General features: G+C 43.2%; 2 protein-coding genes across 11 annotated transcripts in view; one reads left to right on the top strand and one right to left on the bottom strand.

The window, feature by feature from the left end:
* The window catches only part of LOC108032903 (uncharacterized protein CG43427), a 55,957-nt gene that overhangs the window by 6,486 nt on the left and 29,598 nt on the right, over positions 1-19,873 (bottom strand). For 7 of the 10 annotated variants that reach the window (XR_001768648.3, XR_001768649.3, XM_017106953.3 and 4 more), the window contains 6 exons: positions 18,846-18,888; positions 9,792-10,145; positions 8,688-8,894; positions 7,280-7,422; positions 6,788-6,944; positions 4,670-5,938 (listed from right to left, as the gene is read on the bottom strand). Coding sequence is in view for 8 of the 10 variants with exons in the window: in XM_017106953.3 (XP_016962442.1) it covers positions 4,670-5,938; positions 6,788-6,944; positions 7,280-7,422; positions 8,688-8,894; positions 9,792-9,899 (1,884 nt within the window). In the remaining 2 variants the exon portion in view is untranslated. Of the gene's footprint in view, positions 1-516; positions 709-1,125; positions 1,184-4,669; positions 5,939-6,787; positions 6,945-7,279; positions 7,423-8,687; positions 8,895-9,791; positions 10,146-18,845; positions 18,889-19,873 lie in introns of those variants that run through there. The other 3 variants (XM_017106956.3, XM_017106955.3, XM_017106954.3) reach the window with 3 other exon arrangements.
* Positions 17,010-17,756, top strand: LOC108032904 (uncharacterized). The gene is given in 4 exon segments (XM_017106957.3): positions 17,010-17,166; positions 17,220-17,478; positions 17,481-17,533; positions 17,601-17,756. Coding segments are annotated over 4 exon segments (537 nt in total). The 5' UTR covers positions 17,010-17,097.

Genomic DNA, 19,873 nt, shown 5'->3' with positions numbered 1-19,873 from the left:
GCATGACAGACAGAGAAAGAAAGAAGAATGCGCATGGATCGCATGAATGTCAGTTAGTTCAAACAAAGGCTAGCTGGCAAATTAAACAAAAACTAATGATATCAAAAGTTTAATTAATTATACAGCGGAATTCAATCAAACAAAAACGGGGGGAAAACAGAATGGGTTCAGAACAGAGGAGGATTTAAAGGAACAGTGCACTGTTCACCCAGCAGAAAAAACTTCAATTTGTACTTTTTAAGAAACCATACCCCTGGTGTAATTCCTACTTAATCTTCACCTGGGCCGCCCGCCTGTCCGTCCGTCGGTCAGCTGAAGTATAAGGCGGACTGCGAACTGATTCGCCGCTGCTAATTTCGGACATTCTTCCCCCTTCAATACATTTGCGACATACTGCCAACGTTATCACCCTTTCCGATTCGTATAAATTCTCATGGGATTCCGGGAACCGATTATATGTACAAGGGGAAGTACTTGAGAAAGTACGAGTAATAAGTTAGAGCTCTAGGCGCTTACCCCTGGGTTCTGATCGAAGCAATCCGACAGACTGGAGCGCTGCAATCGATTTACTTCGTACTCTAGGACATACTTTTGATACCGGCCAATGCGAATTATTCGCACGATTATTTTATTAGGGGCTGTTGTAAAGATAACCCGTGGCAGACAGCTGTGCGGATGGGGCTGCGAGTACATATGATACAGCCCGGTGCGAACCAATACCGTCGAGGGCTTAAAGTACACTAAACGTAGGCCCTGCAGCGCTGAATCGACCCGAACGATTTGGTTAGATAAAGAAACGGAGGCGATATGCGGCGGCGAAACTGAGGAGACAGCACTCCAGGGTCTGCAGATGGGGGCATGACACACCGACACGGCCCCCCAAAGTATGCCGCCCCAAACTGCATATGACCTGAAACCCCACTGGGCGGATGGGTGACTTTTGGCATTTTAAATAGGTGCTAAGCGGGGAAAACGCGACATGCAATGCAACCAAGAACTTATTCGAATGCGGCGAGACACCACGCAAGCAAACAGAAATGACAAGAAACAAACAAACAGAACAGTGGGTACAAACAGGAACGGGAAAGGCACAAACATGGGGCATGAGATAGAGAGACCGCTTACCTCGGAAATTGTATACTTGCAACAACTTTTGCTGGCAGTAAGCATGTAAACTATGTAACTGCATTAATAGGAAATCATATTTTACATTGTTTAGCCAAACAAACGAACGCAAGGCATGTAAGAGAAATACGTGAATGAGTCAGATAGCATGTAGAATAGAGCCTTATCAAGGGGCCTTAACCTCTGGCATTGGGTTTTGGGATTCCGTGGGGTAGTCGGGATTATTTAGTCATGTGGGATCGGGATTCTTGCGATTGTCCGCATCCAGTGTTGGCGATTAAGCTGTGTTCCAACATGTGCATCCAGAGTGGAGTCTTCATCGTCAAATTCAATACCTCCACTTCGGTTTACCTAACGCACGGTTACCACTTGCATAGACAAGGGTCTTCAGGATACAATTACCAAGTTTGGAAGAGAGTCAATACCTCTTCATAGTGGTGAAACGACAGTTGATGGAGGCGTCCTCAATCATTACACTCAGTTAAACATGTGTTATGCTCGAATATAAGTCCGCCTCTACACTACGTAGTATTCACTCTACAGCGAGTCTACACTAGTCCGCCAAGCTGTGCAAGCAGTTCAACCTAACGACATGGCAAGCGTAAGTTTACATGCGGGTGTAAAAACTATTCTACATCAGCTTCCAATACTGCACTTTCACTGAGTTCGGTTTTAGTTTAGGTTTAGGTTTATTCATATAATAGCACAACAATTATATCTCATTTGTATTTATAATATTGCTCCTCTTTTATGTTATTTGGTATGCTTCGAGGTTTTTGATTAGTGGTTTTTGCGGCGAAAACGTGTTCGACCTTCTCTTGCTTTGTGTGTATGTTTGTGTTTAAAGTATATAACCATAAAACATAAGTTTGACAATTCTTTATATAAAATCAAATTTGGTTTTCGTACATAATTTCTGGGTTAAGTAAAGTTATATTAGAGATAAAGAAAACTGTAGCTTACGTAGCTTGAGCCCACAACAAAATGTTAACAAAAATTGAGAATAACTCGTAAGAGAAAACAAAAACCAAGGTAAAATAAATAGTTTCAGTAAAAATAAATTCGATGTAAAATGTTCAAGTTGGTCACTAATTTCTCAAGTGTCTCATTTTGATTTTAGTCGATGGTAGAGAGCCCATGACCGTAATGGGGATTGTCGGTTCAACTGAGAACTTTTAAAATCTTGCAAAGTGGCGGAGAGATCAGGTATCACTCCGAAGTCTAGAAGTCTGAGCTCTTCACTCTTGTAGATCTGAAGGCGGCTTCTACTCCGCGCTTGCTATTTTTTTAGTGTCGAGGCCACCCCTGATACCTCCAGCTTCATGATTTCATCGTCCAGCAAATCGCTGATCTCTTGGGTCAGCGCCTGCTCCGTTGTATTTTCCTCCACTATTTCGTTAGTAATGATTTTTTTTCGAATCTCAATGTTCACAGGAGCTGGCGTTTTCGGAAGTGGAGGCGGTGCTTGCTCGTCCTCCTCCTCGCTGGCCACGTAGAACTTGGAGTTGTCTACCCGTACGAACTCGTCCGCATTGACCACATCCACTCCGCTCTTGGTGCTAGTAAGCACCACCTTCTTCTCAAGGGTCTCGTTGAGCGTGGGATGATGCAGTGGCTCCTCTTGATGGCCGAAGTTTCGGCGCAGGAAATCAAATATGTTTTTGGCCTTCTTTTCTTTTACAGCCGGAGCGGGTGCCTGGGTCCGCTCCTGGGGTTTGGGTGAGCTGGGCGGGGTGATCTGCTTAACCTTGATCTCCGTTTCCACCAGTTGGGTGCGAGCTATTAAAGGCTGTTCAACGTTCTCCGAGGGAGACGGGGCTGCTGTTGGGGCATACCCCGCCCTGCTGATCGAATCAGTTGCGGATGCGGAGATACAGCAAGGCTTGGGTATGGGAATCTTTGATTTGCGGCCCAGGAGGGGAGTAGAGGGCTTGGTTTCCGCGCACTCCGGCAACGAGGTCTTCATCATCCGACTGCTCGCTTGACGCTCCTCGGCAATGATCTGCTCGCAGGTGTCCATCAGGGCCCTCGAATGAGCTGCCCTGGCACTGCCGATGGGTGAGCTGGGTCTGTTTGTGATCACAGAACTTTTGCTCGATCTATCACACCGCTTTACCTCGTCCTCGCTGATGTCCTGGAAGCCAGTGGCCGGCACTGGAACCTTCTTGACATCGATGCTGTCGCAGACGGGCTCCTGAGCTGGGGCCAGGCAATCCAGTAGTCCCACACACAGGCTAATGTCCTCCTGGCTCGGAATCTCTTCCAGCTCTCTCCCTGCTGGGGCTTCCTTCTTGCCATCACACTTTTTCACCAGGTCCTCGGTCACATTCTGGTAACCAGTACTGGGCAGGGGAGACCTGCTCGCATCGATCCTATCACAGGGCACCTCCTCCACAGCAAACTGCTCTAAGAGCCTACGGTCTTCATCGGCCAGCTGAATATCTCTGGGAGCCTCGTTGTCTAGGAATTGCTGGCACAGAGCCACCTCGACTGAAGGCGAGGTGGGTCTGGATGAAGCCAATTTAAACAGACTTGACTCATTCGGGGAACAGGCTTTCAAGGAAGGCATCTCGCTGGGCGAAGTTGTGTGCAGGTACAGTGAGTCATTTGGAGCTAGGGTATTAAGGGTTCCGATTGCCTGGTGATCTATTTTGTTAGGGGGCGAGTGCACAATGGCCTTGGTCTGCCCCACCACTGGGGCGTAGTCCCCGGAGCTACGGTCTACCTCATCAATCTGAGTTCGTTTCTGGGGCTTCGGGGAAGCCGGTGGGGTGATCTGGGGAATGCGACTCCTGGGCACAGGCTTGGGCGACATAATGGGTGAGGTAATCGGAGTATAATCGCTTTGGCTGAAGCAATTGGACAGGGCCTTAACAGTATTGGGCTTGGGTAGCTCATCGGGATGAACAATAGTCATGGGAGGAGCACACATCACCACCTCTGGTGCAGGAATCGTTTCCTTAACTGGCTGCTCAATCCTGACAGTTCTCTTAGGAGGAGCTGGCGGCGTTGGTGGCTTATCCAGTTGCCGTGAGTTAAAAATCTCAACGCGTCCATTGATACTAAATTGCGGAGGCGAAGCCCCGGAGGTCGTTGGGGAACTAATAGGATTAATCTGAGTCCTGGGACTTGAGGCTACTCTTACAGCTTTGGGCGACATGGGAGGCTTTCCCAGAGGACGTGGTATTTGGGTTGGAGTTGGATTTGGGGGTGCGGGTATTGGTGTCGGGGGATTATTTGGTTGGTTGGTAAAGTCAAATATCTGGGTAAATTGACCCGGGGAAGTGATCGGCTCCCCGACTTCTTTTAAATCGTCGTCGTTCTGAAAGGTTTTCTTGAACATTTTAAGCAAATTACGATGGTGGACCATTTCATTGGAGGGCTTTCTACGCAAGTTACAACTGGGGGAAGGAACCAGGTTGGGAGTAGAAATGGGATTGGGAGTGGGGCCAGACTTGGACACCGCCACCGCTGAAGCAGCTACCACATCAACATCACAAGGACTTATCTTAGCGGGTTCGATAAAATTGTTAGTAGAACTTACACTAAATTCCATGTCCCGCAATGGAGGAGCAGCCACTTGATTGGCTGCTTGTGTTGAAACTGAAGCGGCTGCCAAGGGTTGGATGTTTGGTGGCACCGATGGATGAGCTGGCGATGGGGGCAATGGCGACGGATTGAGGTCGGTCAGCTCATCGAACTCCGCTTCAATTTGGTTGACTGCGTTGGCCGCCTCCTCCAACTGGCGCTCCTCGAGGGCCAAGGCGGCAATGGCTGCGTTTAGTTGCTGCTGCTGCTGCTGCAGCTCGTCCGCGGTGTCCTCCTGGATACCGCTGTCGTCGTTGGTGGCTGTGACCGGCGGTTCCTCTATAATCAGGGCTGGAGGTGCTGGCGTAGGAGCGAACACGGTGGTCTGGCTTTGTGGGGCATGCTTTTCCTTCTCCTTCTGCAGCTGCTGCTGCTGGCGCATTCGTTCCTCCTCGCCTCTCATGATCTCGAGTTGTCTGGCATCGATGAGGGCCACCATCGGCTTCTTCTGATCCTCTTTGGTAACGGACTGCTGCAGGCTGCTCAAACGCTGCTTGAGAGGAGGCACTGGTACGTCCACGCTCTTACTGGAATTAAAGGCCTTTCTCTGCTGTTCCAAACTCTGCATGCGGTCCCGAATGCTGGATATGTCGCCAGAAAGACGCCTCACATCCGACTTGTGGGCAGTGGGAGCTGCGTTGCCATTTGCTAGGCGATCTCGAAGTACCACTTTTGGGGCAGCGGAGGCAGCGCCATTGCTTACTTCTGTCTTGACCTGTTCAAAGATTTCCTTTCGCTTGGAAATGTCCACCTTGGGCACGTCCACCTTTTGCTTCTCTACGCCCTCTTGCGTGTCGCTGGGCGAAGTCACCTCAAAGCCGCTCAAGCGATCCTCGATCTTGGAGCCCCTCCTGGTGGGATAGGCGATGGACTCTCCGGCCGCCGTGCCATTGGCATTTCCATTGCCATTGCTGCTGGCCCGTTGGACCCTTTGCTTATAATCCTGGATGGCTCCCTCGTACGTGTATTCACACGGATCTGGTGAACTAGCTGGCGCGGTGCTAGACGACGTGTCGTACCCTGGCGAGGAAATGTACTCCCTTCCTGCAGGCCTAGACGGATTCGGAGTTACCGCCTCTCCAACGGCCACTCCGTTACCGTGGTTCCCATTACTGCCGTTGCGGTTGATGTGATTCTGCTGCTCGTCCACGTTTCGCGAGGTTGCTCCGGCAGCTCCAGAGCCAGCTGCTCCCATAGCCTTGTCCAGCTCGGCGGCATGGTCGCTCTGTGGATTGTAAATTATGTTAATTAAAATTACAAGTTTCCTGTTTATATATAAGAATAACTTTAAGTGCGTTCATCTCGAATTCCCTTTTAGACACGTAACTCTGTTATGAAATGAGCGATATATCAGAATAGAGTATTTATTTTTGTAGTCGCAAACCCCCGTTGCCCCAAAAATATTTTTGGTCTCGACAATTTGGTAAATAGCTAGTCTACCGTGATATAAATATTAAAAAAAATATTGAAAATTGCTGATCCACACTGCGCTCACATTTGACCTATGTATGTATTTTATTGGACATGAGTGCAAGTCTTGTCATTGCTACATTTTACTTTACTTTTTTCAATCTTTTTCGATTCCCTAACTAACAAACATTTCCACAGTTCACAGCTGAATTGCTTTAATCGCTCGATTTCGATCTCAAAAGGAATCTCCGTCTTGTGGTCTGTGCACCGTCGATTGTTTGTGCTTCATTGTTTATTATTTATGATTATGATTTGATACCGGTGGTGCTTGTAGGCGCATTCGATTAATAAACTATTTGTGTTTATTAGCCCGTGTCGCATGGCTTTGCCGGCATCACTTTCCAACGAGGCTTCAGTGGCTAATTTAAAGCTTGAGCCTTATCTTAGCAGCGGAATGTTTGTAAATTAGATTTAATAGTCAATTTGTTGTAATTACTTATAAACGCCGCGACAAGCACACACCACAAATGACTCTTAATGATGAAAAATACTAAGACAGAGAAACTGAAAGAAACGGACTGGAGCTAGAAATGGAGCTAATTATGGCACTGAAGCTGTGGTGATGTTCCGCACTGACCCCTTAAAATAGTTCGTTGGTACGCACCATAACACTGTTATTGTCGTAGTCCTCGGACATGCTGCTCTTTCCGCTGGCGCTGCTGGTTCCGATTCCCAGGTCACTCATGTCGTTCGTCTCATCCTCGTTGTACACGGCCAGAGAAGCCAGCTTGGCACGCCCCCGAGGTCCGCCCCTTTCGGCCCTAAAATGATATTTCCTCAGTAAAATCTCAGACATTAAGAAGTGGTTTACAAGTTGGCACGTTGAGTTATTCTTTTTTTTTGGAAACACATATTGTAAATGAAATATTTACGTCCTCGAAGGTGCATTTTCAAATAAATAAAATTTTAAATTGCTTTAAATTATTCACATAAAAACAATTTGCATTCTAACATTTAAATTTACACTGGACCCATTAATTAGGTTGGATAATTGTTTTGCAAAACGTTTTAAGTGTTGTTCGTAACACAGGATACAAATTTCTTTCAGGTACTTCAACTAATTTGCCACTCGATCGAAACTGGGACCTGTACTTGCCTCTCCTCCATCATTTCTGTGAATGTTTTCGATTTCCGGCGCATGCGATCATGCTCCTCCAGCTCGAGTTTCTTCGTCTCCACCGCTCGATCGATGATGTGCTCGACACGTTTTCGCCGTGATGATTTCCAATTGTCAAGGTTCTGTTTTTGTTATTTGTGGTGTGTTGTTTGTCACCAGATCGCATTGTTGGCCGTGATTTGTTTCGGGCAGAAAGGTAGCGAAAGTTAGTATAGAAAATAAGATGGCAAGACGTGTAAGTGTAAAATTCATTGTATTGTTCGCACTGAAAGTGGCCGGGCAAAAGTTTCTTTTGATGGCAATTAAAAAGTTTTGACGTGGCTGCGGAACTACGTGACAAAGGTGAAATGTTTCGGAGAGCGCGAACTTCGCTCAGACCCACGACGACTGTCCCCGCAGAGTATCTGTGGGCATAACGAATTTCTGATCCCATGTTGAGTGAGTCAGAGCGATGTGCCGAATCTCAGATTACAACGAAAGATTCTCTGGCTAAATGCGCCGATATTTTCATTCAGGTTATCTAGCGAATACTTCGTTCATGTCGAAGTGGCAATCATCACATAGTATTAATCTCATCGGAGCTCTTTCGTTTCCTCGTTCGAGAAACAGCTAAGAACCTTCCGGTTTTGCGCAGGTTTTATCGATCTGCGATTCAGATCGGTGAATAAAAAATGTTCGCGGGGTTGATAAAACAAAAGGAAAGCAATTTACACCCAAGACCAACAAAGCGGAATTTGGACTTCCTTTCCCATCGCAGTGGGTCGCCCAGCTCAAAACGCTGTACGCATTTAAATGGATTTTGCCTATTCGTTTTTGGCACACAGTCGTAACGCAAAAGTTATGTCTGGGAACCTTTTAAATTTGGGTGGACAAGATGCCCACGGAGCACTGGTCATCCGTCCAGAGGCACTTCAAATGCAGCGACTGCACCGAAATGGCAGATTAGGTAATTAGGTGGGTACAGTCACGTCAAAGACAGCTCTTCGCCGGGCTTGTGTCGGCAGCAATTTGCATGTTACACACAGCGCTGTGCAAAGAAAATAGAAGCGAATAAAAAGCTGGCGGCAGGGAAAAAACTATCAACAAAATGTAATAGTGATTATGCAATCCGATATCTTTTTGTCCGCTAACGGACGACGTGCATTGGAAACTGGAGTGGCCGTAACGAGTCAATTGCCATGTGCCGTGTGCCATGCCCAAGTGGTTTCGCTCTGGTTTATCCGTTTCGAGAAAACGAAAAAGGGAGAGGGAGCCGATCTGCGAATACCCTTTTCGAACACCAAACTTTCATCACTGAGCACCTTCGACTTTTTAATGCTACAATTGGAAACACGACTCTATCATGGTTCGTTTTCCTCGGGTCGGAGGGACCTGGGTAAGGACTTACGTTCTGCCACTCCTCGGGCTCTTCCTTCTTCACTTCCTTCAGCTTCTTGACCTCCTCGGCCTTCTTCAGCTGCTCCTGCGCGGTCTGGTATAGGTTGCAGGGCTTGATTTGGACGAACTGCATCGGATTCTTCGAAGGAGCAGGAGGCGTGGGCCGCGTCACCCGCTGCTTGGTCACGTACGATGTGGGATCTGGCGAGGTTACGGTCTGCAATTAGGCATAAATGCGGTAAATGCAATAACACTTCTAATTAGCATGAATTGCTTTCGATTGAGGGGAGTTGACTGGCACGGGGTGGGGGCCAGGGGATCAGGACCGAGAGTCAAATGCAAATGTCAGCGGCCAGATGCCCAGGGTGCGGAGTCACTGCCTCCATATAAATGTGTGGGCAGTTTGCCCGCACTTTCTGCTCTTAAGTCCCAATAAATATTTTGTTTATTAAGCGCCACCCTTGGGCGGTCTTTAATTGCATTAAATATTCATCGGCTTATATGGAAATTCTGATTGGCTAATACTTCAGGTCGGGGAAAACCTTGAGTTCTTAAGTGATTGCGTTTTGTGATTTATTTTCACCTTTAAGAAAGGTTGCGTAAACACTGAGTCATATGTTTACGAAGGGAATGTCAGAAGTTACATTTTTAAATTAATAAAGTATTCCAAGCCAAGGAGGGCGGCCCTCAATATTTTTTGAAAAAAAAAAAAACGAACCCGTTAAAAACTTTATTATTTTTTATAGCTTTCTGCATTTCCTTAACTTGCTTTACCTTCAGCCGTTAGGAATGGTCATAGTGCTTTACATTCATTACCCACCCACTTGGTTGTGCAGTATTACTAGGGGGCCTCAACCGAGCTTGGCCAAACGGAATGGGCCTTCAAATGGTCCCGTTAATACCGTAGGATTCAACTTGGGGGAGTTTCTGAACACTTTTTCTTTTACTTTTACACTTTTTTCACTTTTTTTTTATACACAGCCTGCATGCTATCTACCTTTTAGACAAGGAAGTATAATTTTAACTGTCCAGCATTTTGTAGCAGATTACATCTCCAGCACTCAGTTTTTTTTTAAAAATTTGGTTTAAACTTTAAGATCGTGGAAAAACTCACCAATTTTTTGGCGCAACCATTTGCGTCCCCGCCATTTGTGGAGGAGGCCGAGGTGGACATAAGGTCTTCGCCGCCCTCCAGCACGACATCCTGATCGGTGGCCTCCATTTGGAGCTTGACGTTACTGCAACCTGTCCCTGGAGAACTGTCGTCTGCGCTTTTCTTCTCGGTGGATTTGCTCTTCGCTGCTTGTTGTGTGTGCCGACTGGGCGCTGCTCACATGGCAGAGCACTCCTACGCGGGTTTCTTGGCCTCTGGTCAATGGCTCAACATGTCTCAGAGTTGGATTCAAAGGGGACGCGCCACCTCCCACGCACATCGAACGGGGTTGCTGGAGGTGTCCAATTTCATTAGCTGCAAGACAAAAGAAACACCTCACTTAGTATACATCGCACATTGATATGGTGTCGATATGCGAGTGTGGCCTCATCTAGGAACCATTAACCCCGGTCGGAGCTCGCCGAGTGGGCAGGTGGCATCGTCTGCTAAGCTAGTTTCTGGCAGTGCATCCGTGAAGGATCTGCAGAAAAACTGGCAGGCATTTCCTCAACTCGCAGACGACGACAGCTGAACAATGCTCGAAAAGACTGTGTGGAGTTCAATTAACATTCATCAAAGTGCATCCATAAGACGCTTTATCTAATTGTGCAATTGTTTCCCCTCCGTCCCTCTGTCTGAGTGGATGAGCCACTGGCCTGGGACCCACACGCTGGTATGCGGGTCAATTTTTTAAACTTCTGCCGCAGTCATCATCGTCATCGTGCCCCAGCCAACGTCTCCCACCGCCATCCACCGGCCCATCCGCGAAGTCATCCGCATCGTTCGTCATCCATTTGTCGGCCTACGAGCCTGTGCCGCTTTGTTTTTCTCCATTTTTTACTGCCCTCCGTTCACTCCATGTGACCCGGTATTTTTTGATCGTTTTGCTACGGTTTTCATTCCCTCCTACTAATTAATAACTATTAGGTATACTGCTTCCCCCTTCTTGTAATCGAGCTTGCTTGCGAGAGAAGCGGGCTATAGCCATTGGGCGGAAGAGCTGCTAGACCTGTATCCGTCTTAATTATGAGGTTAATATGACAGCTGACAAGTATTGGCCAAGAACATGGCTTCCTGCATTGTGAAGGGCACAACATCGAAATTAAGGCTGATCATTAGGCGTCTCTTCGAGCCCTTGATAATGCTTCACTAAGTAGAATGCGTTTCCATCGACTTAGAATACCCCTTCTTTTTTTTGTGATCAGCTTTTTCATATAAAATTTGATCAGCACACTTGGTATGCCAACGCTTTTCAGCACTCCAGTCTTTAAAGTGAAGAAGACAGGCACTTGAGATGGAGGATCTGAGACAGAAGACTCAAGACGCCAGGCTAGACAACGGCACAGGCTAATCAACATGAGCAAACGGTGATGTTAGGAATTCTTTGCGAAGTCTCTAAATGCTAATCTGCATATGAGTTCAGCAAGCAACAACAGCGAAGACATTAGCAAGAATACAACTTTTAAATCATAGTAGTTAGCGGTGCGATGAGGACTTAACCAACTTCAGCAGCTACTATACTCATATCGTAACTGTGATCCTTTAATGATAAATTCGTAACCTATTACAAATACATTGGATAAAATAAGGTCTTTGAAAGTACCTAAGCGCAAACCCAAGAGAATCTGGGTTGCTATACAGTCATTTGGAAGATAATCCATTCAGATAGGCAATATATTTGGTATATTTCATATGAGGTGCAGTAAACTATTGTGTTCTTTATTGCCTTTCAATGCAGCCTTAGGTCAACGATAAATACTACAATAATGTAAGCAGAAAGGGATGACTGTGCATTCTGTTTTACATAAGAAACGAGCCAGTGTCGACAAATTAACAATAATTGCTAGCGAGCAAAATGATAATTGGATAAAAATGGTTGGGATAGATCAACGTAAAATCTTATCTTAACGGCGCCAATCGAGACTCAAAGCCGAGGGGCGTCTACTGGTCGGCTCTTGGCTGGAAATTGTATCAAGATGTTTTTGAATCGGACGCTGAATGGGTGCTGAATTAATTAATAGTGGCGACTTTGATGACGGTGACGATGTCGAAAGAGGAAGGGAGTGAGAATACTAATGGCGAAGGGGAATTCTTCTGCATCAGAGAGCTGCGCGTAAATGCCACGCAATTGTCTTCGCCGTTCTCCGTGGGTCTGTGCTCTGCTAATTAGCAGCAGTTAGAGCCACTCCAAAGCGGCGATTGGCAACATCAAAGAAAGCCCAAGCCAACGATCCATACAAAGTTGTGTTTCAGGGAAACAAGGGCAAGGCTTTGAGACTTTTTGAAGTATACATTTCTTTTTATGATTAGAGGCAAGCAACACGGATAGAGCCGCTTGGTTCACTTAGCGATTGTACCAGATTGGAACTGCAAACGCCCAAGTAGGGAAAAACCAATTCACAACGGTTTAAGTTACTTCAAAGTTAGTTACGGTAAGCGAAAGATACTAAAAGTAACGCCTGTTGCGCTTAAACTTAACAAATCGAAAAAATAAATATATTAAACAGAAAATAGTCTCCAAAAGATGGTTTGTTTAACAAGCAATGAGTTTCCTGTTGTGTTTCAAAAAGTTCAATCTTTATATGAGTTGATCAGCGGCATGCTCCTTCCTCTCTGTAGATTACTCTTAATCACCATAATCCCAGCCACTCAATCACAGAGGTTTTTGCTCATCGTTTACCATCGTCTAATGCGATGGCAAACAGAACTCCGTGCTTATAGAAGAGGATCATTGTCTGTTTTCCCACTTAGAACACGACGACAAACAATAACCAGACCGTTCTGTACCAGCAAAATATCTAATTAAATATTTATCAGGGACTTCAATCTAAAGAGGGGCAAACGTATTACCTTATCAGGCAGAGAAATCAAGATTGCAGAGCACAACGCCCAGAACAATAGCTGAGTTTGTGCTTTCCTTGGGGAAAGCAAATAGTAAGCGTAGTGTTCCTAGTCGCCGCTTCAGTAGCAGAGACTTCGCTAATGATCTGCTGATCGGGCCAGGCCATTCAAATGGAGCCGGCGACACTTTCGAGAAGCCGCGTAACAAAGCCAAAAGTAGACCAGCTGAGTTGACCAGCTGGAAAGCGGCATTGTAAATTATGTTTAACGTGACTCTAAATTAAAATTGTTTCTCAGCGCGTGGAAGAGTGTGAAAAATAAAAATCACAGGGTGTGGGGTGGGTCGGCGTCGGAAAATCATCAGTGGTTACTGGGTGGTGGAGACGAGATGTGTCAAGCTCCGTTAGTTGCCGGCCACTGACACTAATGACATTCAAATTGTTGCGCCAAAAGAAGCCATAAAAATAAAGCAAGGAAACCCAGGGAAAACAAATCAAAGCGCGACAACGAGAAAGTGCGACTGCACTGAGCAAAACATCACCAACTGTTTATCGTGCACACATGTTCTCAATTTGAAGAGCATAGAGTCAGTATTCCTAAAATATCCCTCACACTAGACTTTGATGAGACATCTGAGCCCCAATTTCGATTCGTAGTGTAAAAGTATCTCCACAGTACAACTGCCCGTCCCGTTTCCAGCTGCAGTCCGAGCCCGAATCTAAGTCCGCATCCGAGTTCAAGGCGTGCAATTGAAAGTGACACCGCTGCTTTTGTGGGCGCTGATGTGCAGCCATCACTCACAGAGTCCAACCCACCGAGCCGCCAACCTCTCGATGGAACCCCCTCCCAGCGGCTTATGTCGTGGGTTGGCTCATAAATCGTAGCGACGGCCATGCCATGCGCCCCAATGAATGCCTTTTCTTCGTGTTACATGTTAGTATCCGCAAGATATCAGCGCATTAGGTGACATGCCATGCCAAAGCATGTGTACACGTATTCGACGGGCATTTCAGCTGTCGATTTCACTTGCCCAGAGTTGTGCAATGATCGAAAGGTTAATAGATGCCGATCAGGGTACTCCAGCTATGGGCAATGGGGAAAGGGTTGCGGGTCCACAAAGAGGTCCCATCTGAATCTATATAAATACCAAAGGGGCAGAAAGGAGTCTACAAAAATGATATAGAGTTCAAGATCAAGTATTAATTACATATTTTGTAATGAGCAAAGATCGCTTCAAGTGAATTGTGTGCAATTCATGAGATATTTTTGGAGTAACTTGGAAAAAAAATCACGAAACAGAAAGAAAACTGAAAAATATATATGCAGGCTCCGTGATTGAACTGCTGAAATGTACAAAATGCATAGTGAAAATCTATTTTTGCCCCTTTTATTGTAGCCACGCTGCTTATTTCTCATTGGCCACCTCATTTTTCGATTGCATTAATTGAAATATTTTTCAAGCGTGGCCAAAAAACAACAAAATGGAAAGTGAAGTGTGAAGTGTAAAGTGAAGTCTCAAAGGGGTTTTCAGTCTTGGTCTTTGTCTGTCGCTGCTGCCTTTCCAATCACAGCAACGGCAATCTCGGTATGCTAGTACATTGAACATAGCTGGGCAATTATCACGCTGCTGCGATCTGGTCGTAGATCTCCAAAACATGCCCAGCGCGAACTGCTCGACAATTCGACACGCAAAATTTTCAGTTCATTAACATTTCAATATCGATAAGGCCGCAATGCACTTTCGCTCCACGGAGATACAATCAGCGGCAATTGAAATCGTTCGGCAATATCTATATCTGCATCTTGAGATCGCCGTCTCAATCTGCGAGTTACAGCGCGGCAGCGTCAGTTTGGGTTAATAATAGTTATTGACTTATCGTGGCACATTCTTCAGGCACTAAGTTGCAATTTGTAACTCTTTGCCGGCGAGATGCATGTCTCCATCTCTGTCTCCAGCATCTATTGCTATCTCTATGCGGGGCTGAAAATTGCCAAATCAACAGGAAAATTGGGAAAAACAAGCAACTGAAAGGAAAACCAAACAATGTACAAACTGCTGCATTTGCATTATGGTGGCAATTTGATTTCAATTTCGGAGCATTTGTATCTGTATCACTCAGATACGTGCATTTCAAGCCAGCTGCCTGAAATTGCTACCAAAGAGTGTGGCCATCTGAGTTTAAACTTTTTTTTGGCTATTTTACACACTTTGGGCAAGCGGAAACTAAATTCCTAACTCCGCTTTCGCAACTTAAGGAGCCGTTTCAGTATCAGGGTCTTGGCTATTTCATCAATCCACCGACCTGCTCACGCTTACTTTTCGGCCTGACCCATTTTGCGTACTGCCATTTAAAAATATTTTTTTTGCGTTAAAAGTGAGTTGCATGCTAAAAAGTTAAATTCGTACACACCCACCAAAAGTCAGAGTTCCACAGCCACGAGGCACGCCCCAGAAAAAAAGGCTGCCAAGAATGTTTTGTAGCTGGAATTAAAATTTCATACATGGAAAGCTTTAAAAAACTTGTCAAGGCGTGACAGAATGTTTAATTAGCCACAGTGAAGGAAGAAAACCAGAAGGATTTATACACAAAAATGTATGTGAGATTGTCTTAAAAAAGTTTAAGCTTAAAATTGTGTTTTACACGCTTTATTGCCAAGTCGTTAAAAAGATTGTAAAATATAAATCTTTATTTTACAATTTGGTTTATAACTAAGGCCACAATAAACTACTCGGTTGAAGAACCCCGCTCGTGGCAGTTTATCTATAGCAAATAATTTCCTGCGGGTGTTAAGTTCAAACCCTAAGATAACCGATACTTGATACAGTTCGAAGCTCGAACAAACGAAAAATCTATTTCGATATCAAAGTAAACACGATTGTTGTCAAAATGTCAATATTTGGGGTCGTATAAGTTTTTTCATAATATGTGGGGATACTTTTATCCCTTATTTAGGATTAAATTATTCCCACAAATTAGATCCTAGATGTACTGTTATTTTCTCCCACTTATTAAATTAAAACTCAAAGTTTTTTTGGGTTTAGGAATAGTGCTGCTGGAATCTCAGATTAAGACATTTATGCGTACGGACAGACACGGCTAGTGCTCTTGATCATGAATATATGTTTTTCATGTACTTTATAGAGCTAAATATTATTCAATAAAAAAAAAGATACATTAGTTCAAAAAAATGCTTTTGAGATTTTGAAGCTAGGTCGATGGTAGAATAGAATAAGAGTTAGGTGCCAACACATCTAAGAGTAAGCAGCCCATAAAGAAAATGAGCCGGCAACATGAGGTAAAAGCAGTCCACGTCTCATCCAAAGTATTGATGGCTCTGATGCACATGTGCCAAACACATGCAGCGTAAAACCAACCCAAACTTTATTTTTGTGCGCATCGCTAGCCACGCAACAGAAACCAACGGATTTCCATTGTTGGACCCATCATTGTTTTTTCTGAAAGTGCGGAGCCCAAATGTGCTTTGGGGTCTAATGGATGTTTTAATCGTTGCCAGCCTGCACACATTCGTGGTTCTAATATTAGCTTTGCAATTGACAGACCGCGTAAATTTACGTAAATTTAGCTTCGAGCAATTTAGCATTAGCCCTTTATAATTTTTTAATCATTTTTTCAGAATAAGTAAGACACAGATCCACAAAAAAAAAAAACAAGTCTAAAGGTCTGGGGGAATTTTCCCATTTTGAGAAAGTCAATATTAAGGAATTTTTTGCGCCTGTTAACAGGTAAACCATTGGTAACCCTCACATATAATTTATCTGAAATGGTATTTTCCCCAGTTCTATTAAATTCATATTTTTTCTGAACGGATATGTGTTGTAATAGATTTAAATAAAAACGAAAAATGAACTATTTTAAAGAATCCATTACACTGCCAAAAAAAGTTATTTTTTTTAATTTATTGTGGAACTACGCATCGTGAGGATATTCATATATTGTGGAATTTAAGATTCCAATTTATTTGGTAAGTTATACAGAGAGCTTTGCAAAGAGGACCTTTTTTGATTATTTTCCAATCCAGTTACCAAGAATATAACGCATACAGATTCACCAGTCTCCTTACCTCATCAATTGCTTCAATTTTGATTTTCATTCATCCAATCTACTTCTAATTCATTAATAACAACTTTCAATAGTTATAGCGGTGGTTTGACAGTAGCAGCGTGCGCTTCGTCACAACGTGACTGCCGTCTACAGTGATTTATTTTTAGGGTTACATTTATTTTTAAATTACCAAATGTGATTTAACCTTTTAGTCTACGGGTAATTAGTATAATTATTCCAAAAATTAAATGAAGATTTATTTTTGACCGGTAATGGCGAAAAAAGAAATGTGAAGTCATTGGAGAACTGATGATTGTAGTTGTGGGCAAACTCACGAAGTACGAAGTAATGCTATCTGCACAATGGGAACTGGATCAAACGTTTTACCCTTTGTCCTTGCATTATATATTGGCCTTGAAATTGGTTGTGTTGTAAGTAATTCTTAAAGAAAAAAGTCAAACCACACAAACAAATTTTTGTCAAGAACGCTTCCAGATTCAAGTTTACCAACTTTGTTTGTGATACTGTGGATACAAATTGGATTTTGGTGCACAAATGTCGCTTAAAGGCGATTCGAAGGGATAGAACAACCCTTAGTTTCAATGGAACTGTCCAAAAAGAATTTTCTAACCTTCGAGTTCATGCTCAAATTTTTAAGCGGGGCAATGGCTTTATGCCCTGGCTCTACAACATCACCTTTGATGGGTGTCGATTCCTGCGAAAGTTATATGAAGCGCCGGTAATACTTTTAACCTTTTTAAAAAATATTCCAATTTTAATTTCACATGTCCCTATATGGTAAGATATTGGAAATCCTCACAATCATATGTCTAGTGCAATTAAAAACATAATTTTTATTTTACAGGGTCCGGTATACGTAACTGGTTTTCATCTCATAGGAGAGCAGATTCCAGTGCCGCTTCCCTCTGGAGAGTATTTAATATTAATTAAGTGGTACATAGGAAAAGTAATTATAATTTCTACTTCAATATATTTTTCGTTTGAAGAGAATTTATCTTAAAGGTAAATTAAATTAAATAAGAATTATATTGAAAATGGTGAACATGTCAACATGTCATCTTCAATAAAAAAATGTAAATTGAGTTCCTGCATTTACAGACATTAGATTATTAAATATATAAAGAAGTAAGCAAAATTGTTTGCAGACTAACTTGATCCAAAATATATAGAAATAATTTAACTTCCGTGATTGTTTTTTTTAATTATAAATACTTAGGAACACCATTCATAACAGCATTTTTAATTTTAAAATATTCATATCAGTAAGTCTCTGATGATTGACTATTAATAATTGTTTGTCTTAAAAAAAATACAAGCCTAGTTACAAGCCTTCTTTGAGCAGCAGTTTTTATTAATAACCTGTTCTTAAATGTGTAATTAAGTTATGTTAAGTTGTACTAATAGTTAAGTGGTCAATGAATTTATTCAATTACAGGACGCAGTCGTCTTTAAGTTTTTAAGTGACTGCCAAAGCCACAAAAAGTCTTGGTTTGTTTTTCCTTACCTTAACAAAACTGTAAAGCATTCAACATATTTGAGAAATATTGTTTTTTTTTTGCTTCGGATGTTATAGTGTTATTTTTTGCTGAACTTTTGTATACTGCGCAGCACCTGTATAATGTGTTTGGCAGCGGAAGTCGTCAACCACTTTTTTGTTGACAAAACTTCATAAAAACGGGAAGAGAAGCAAACATGGACAAGCCGATGCTTTTATGCTCTCCCAGTAATATAAAAAGAAATAAACTTATAAAATCAACTAAGGCATGATTAGTTTTTAAAAAAGGTCTAAGGCGTCTATTCTGCTGGTTTTGCTCAAGCAAATATAATTAAATACGTCTGGAAATTGTCTGTTACAACTATTAACAATAGTGAATAAAATATGTAAAGTCAACGTCTTGTTCGTCGCTGACATATGTATATACACCTATCGAAAGTGTGTTGTACATTTAGATTTCGAAATAGCTGGTCTGTGACAGTTTTAATTTAAGTTTGCGCAACCTAGGATGTGAACAAATTGCAAGTCAATAGATTTTTTATGGCCCGATTTTAATGGGCATTGGCAAGGATTTACTTTTAGAACATTACTTACATATTTGGAATAATTGAGTTATTGTCACTGTTACGAAAAATATCTGAAATGAAAGAAAATACCTTAATTAGTTTATTGCTAAGTTTCAAACTTGAAGATCAAATAAGCCACCGAATTCTAGCCAAATTTTAATATTTTTCCCAACGAATATCTTTAAAACCAGGTCTCATAGCCAGCTGAGGAGGCGCTATTTTATTTTCTACTGGCAGAAATGTATTAAGACAAGAGAACGCAATCAAGTCGCAATCGAGGAAAAACAAAACTTACTGCTGGCCCCGAAAGAATATAACCAACTTATGAGGCAAGCTACCAATTTTAGGCATATGAACTCGACATAGGTGAAGAAGCCCAAAGCGATGATGCGAAGAACAAGAGTCCGGCGAGCGGCCAGTTACCGATTTCGATTTAGATACAGATTCAGATACTTTTGAGTGATCTCTTTGGCTTCTAACGTGAGCGGGAATTCTCGAGGTCAGCCACTTTTGCCATGAAACAGCCGCTAGCTCCTCCCACAGCCCCTTCGCCACTTCACACATATATGCTTGTGTTCTCCATTCTCGGACACTATAGACTAACATTTACTCTCATCCGAGACCCGGCTCGGTCCGGTTTTTCTTTTTCTGCTGGTCCGAACTGCATTTGTATCTCTGTTTATGTGGCTGCTTCTGGCGTATGGTTTTACTTAATTTACTTTACTGTTATGTTTTTGCTTTTCGCTTGTTAGGCAAGCCAGCTACCCAAGGCAGGCGATGCAGTCGCTCCCTCGACGTGTGTATCTTTCAGATACTTTTTTGTTGAATATGAGTGTAACTATCGTGTCGTCATACACTTGAACTTTTGGGTGTGCACTGCCCACCGTTCCATAACCAATCTGTCTGTGATACCAAAAACAAAAATAATAAGCCAGCGAAATGCCAAAGTTTAATGCCAAACTGACTTGTAAACAAACAACTTATTGCAGTTCTCTCGTATTTCGAGTTATTGCTACACTACACAATTTGGTTGTGGTCAAATGTTGCAAGGTGTTG

The sequence above is a fragment of the Drosophila biarmipes genome, chromosome 3R, assembly GCF_025231255.1.
Source record: "Drosophila biarmipes strain raj3 chromosome 3R, RU_DBia_V1.1, whole genome shotgun sequence".
Lineage (NCBI taxonomy): Eukaryota > Metazoa > Arthropoda > Insecta > Diptera > Drosophilidae > Drosophila > Drosophila biarmipes.
Note: the sequence above shows the minus strand (reverse complement) of the source record. Positions and strands in the feature narration are given on the sequence as shown.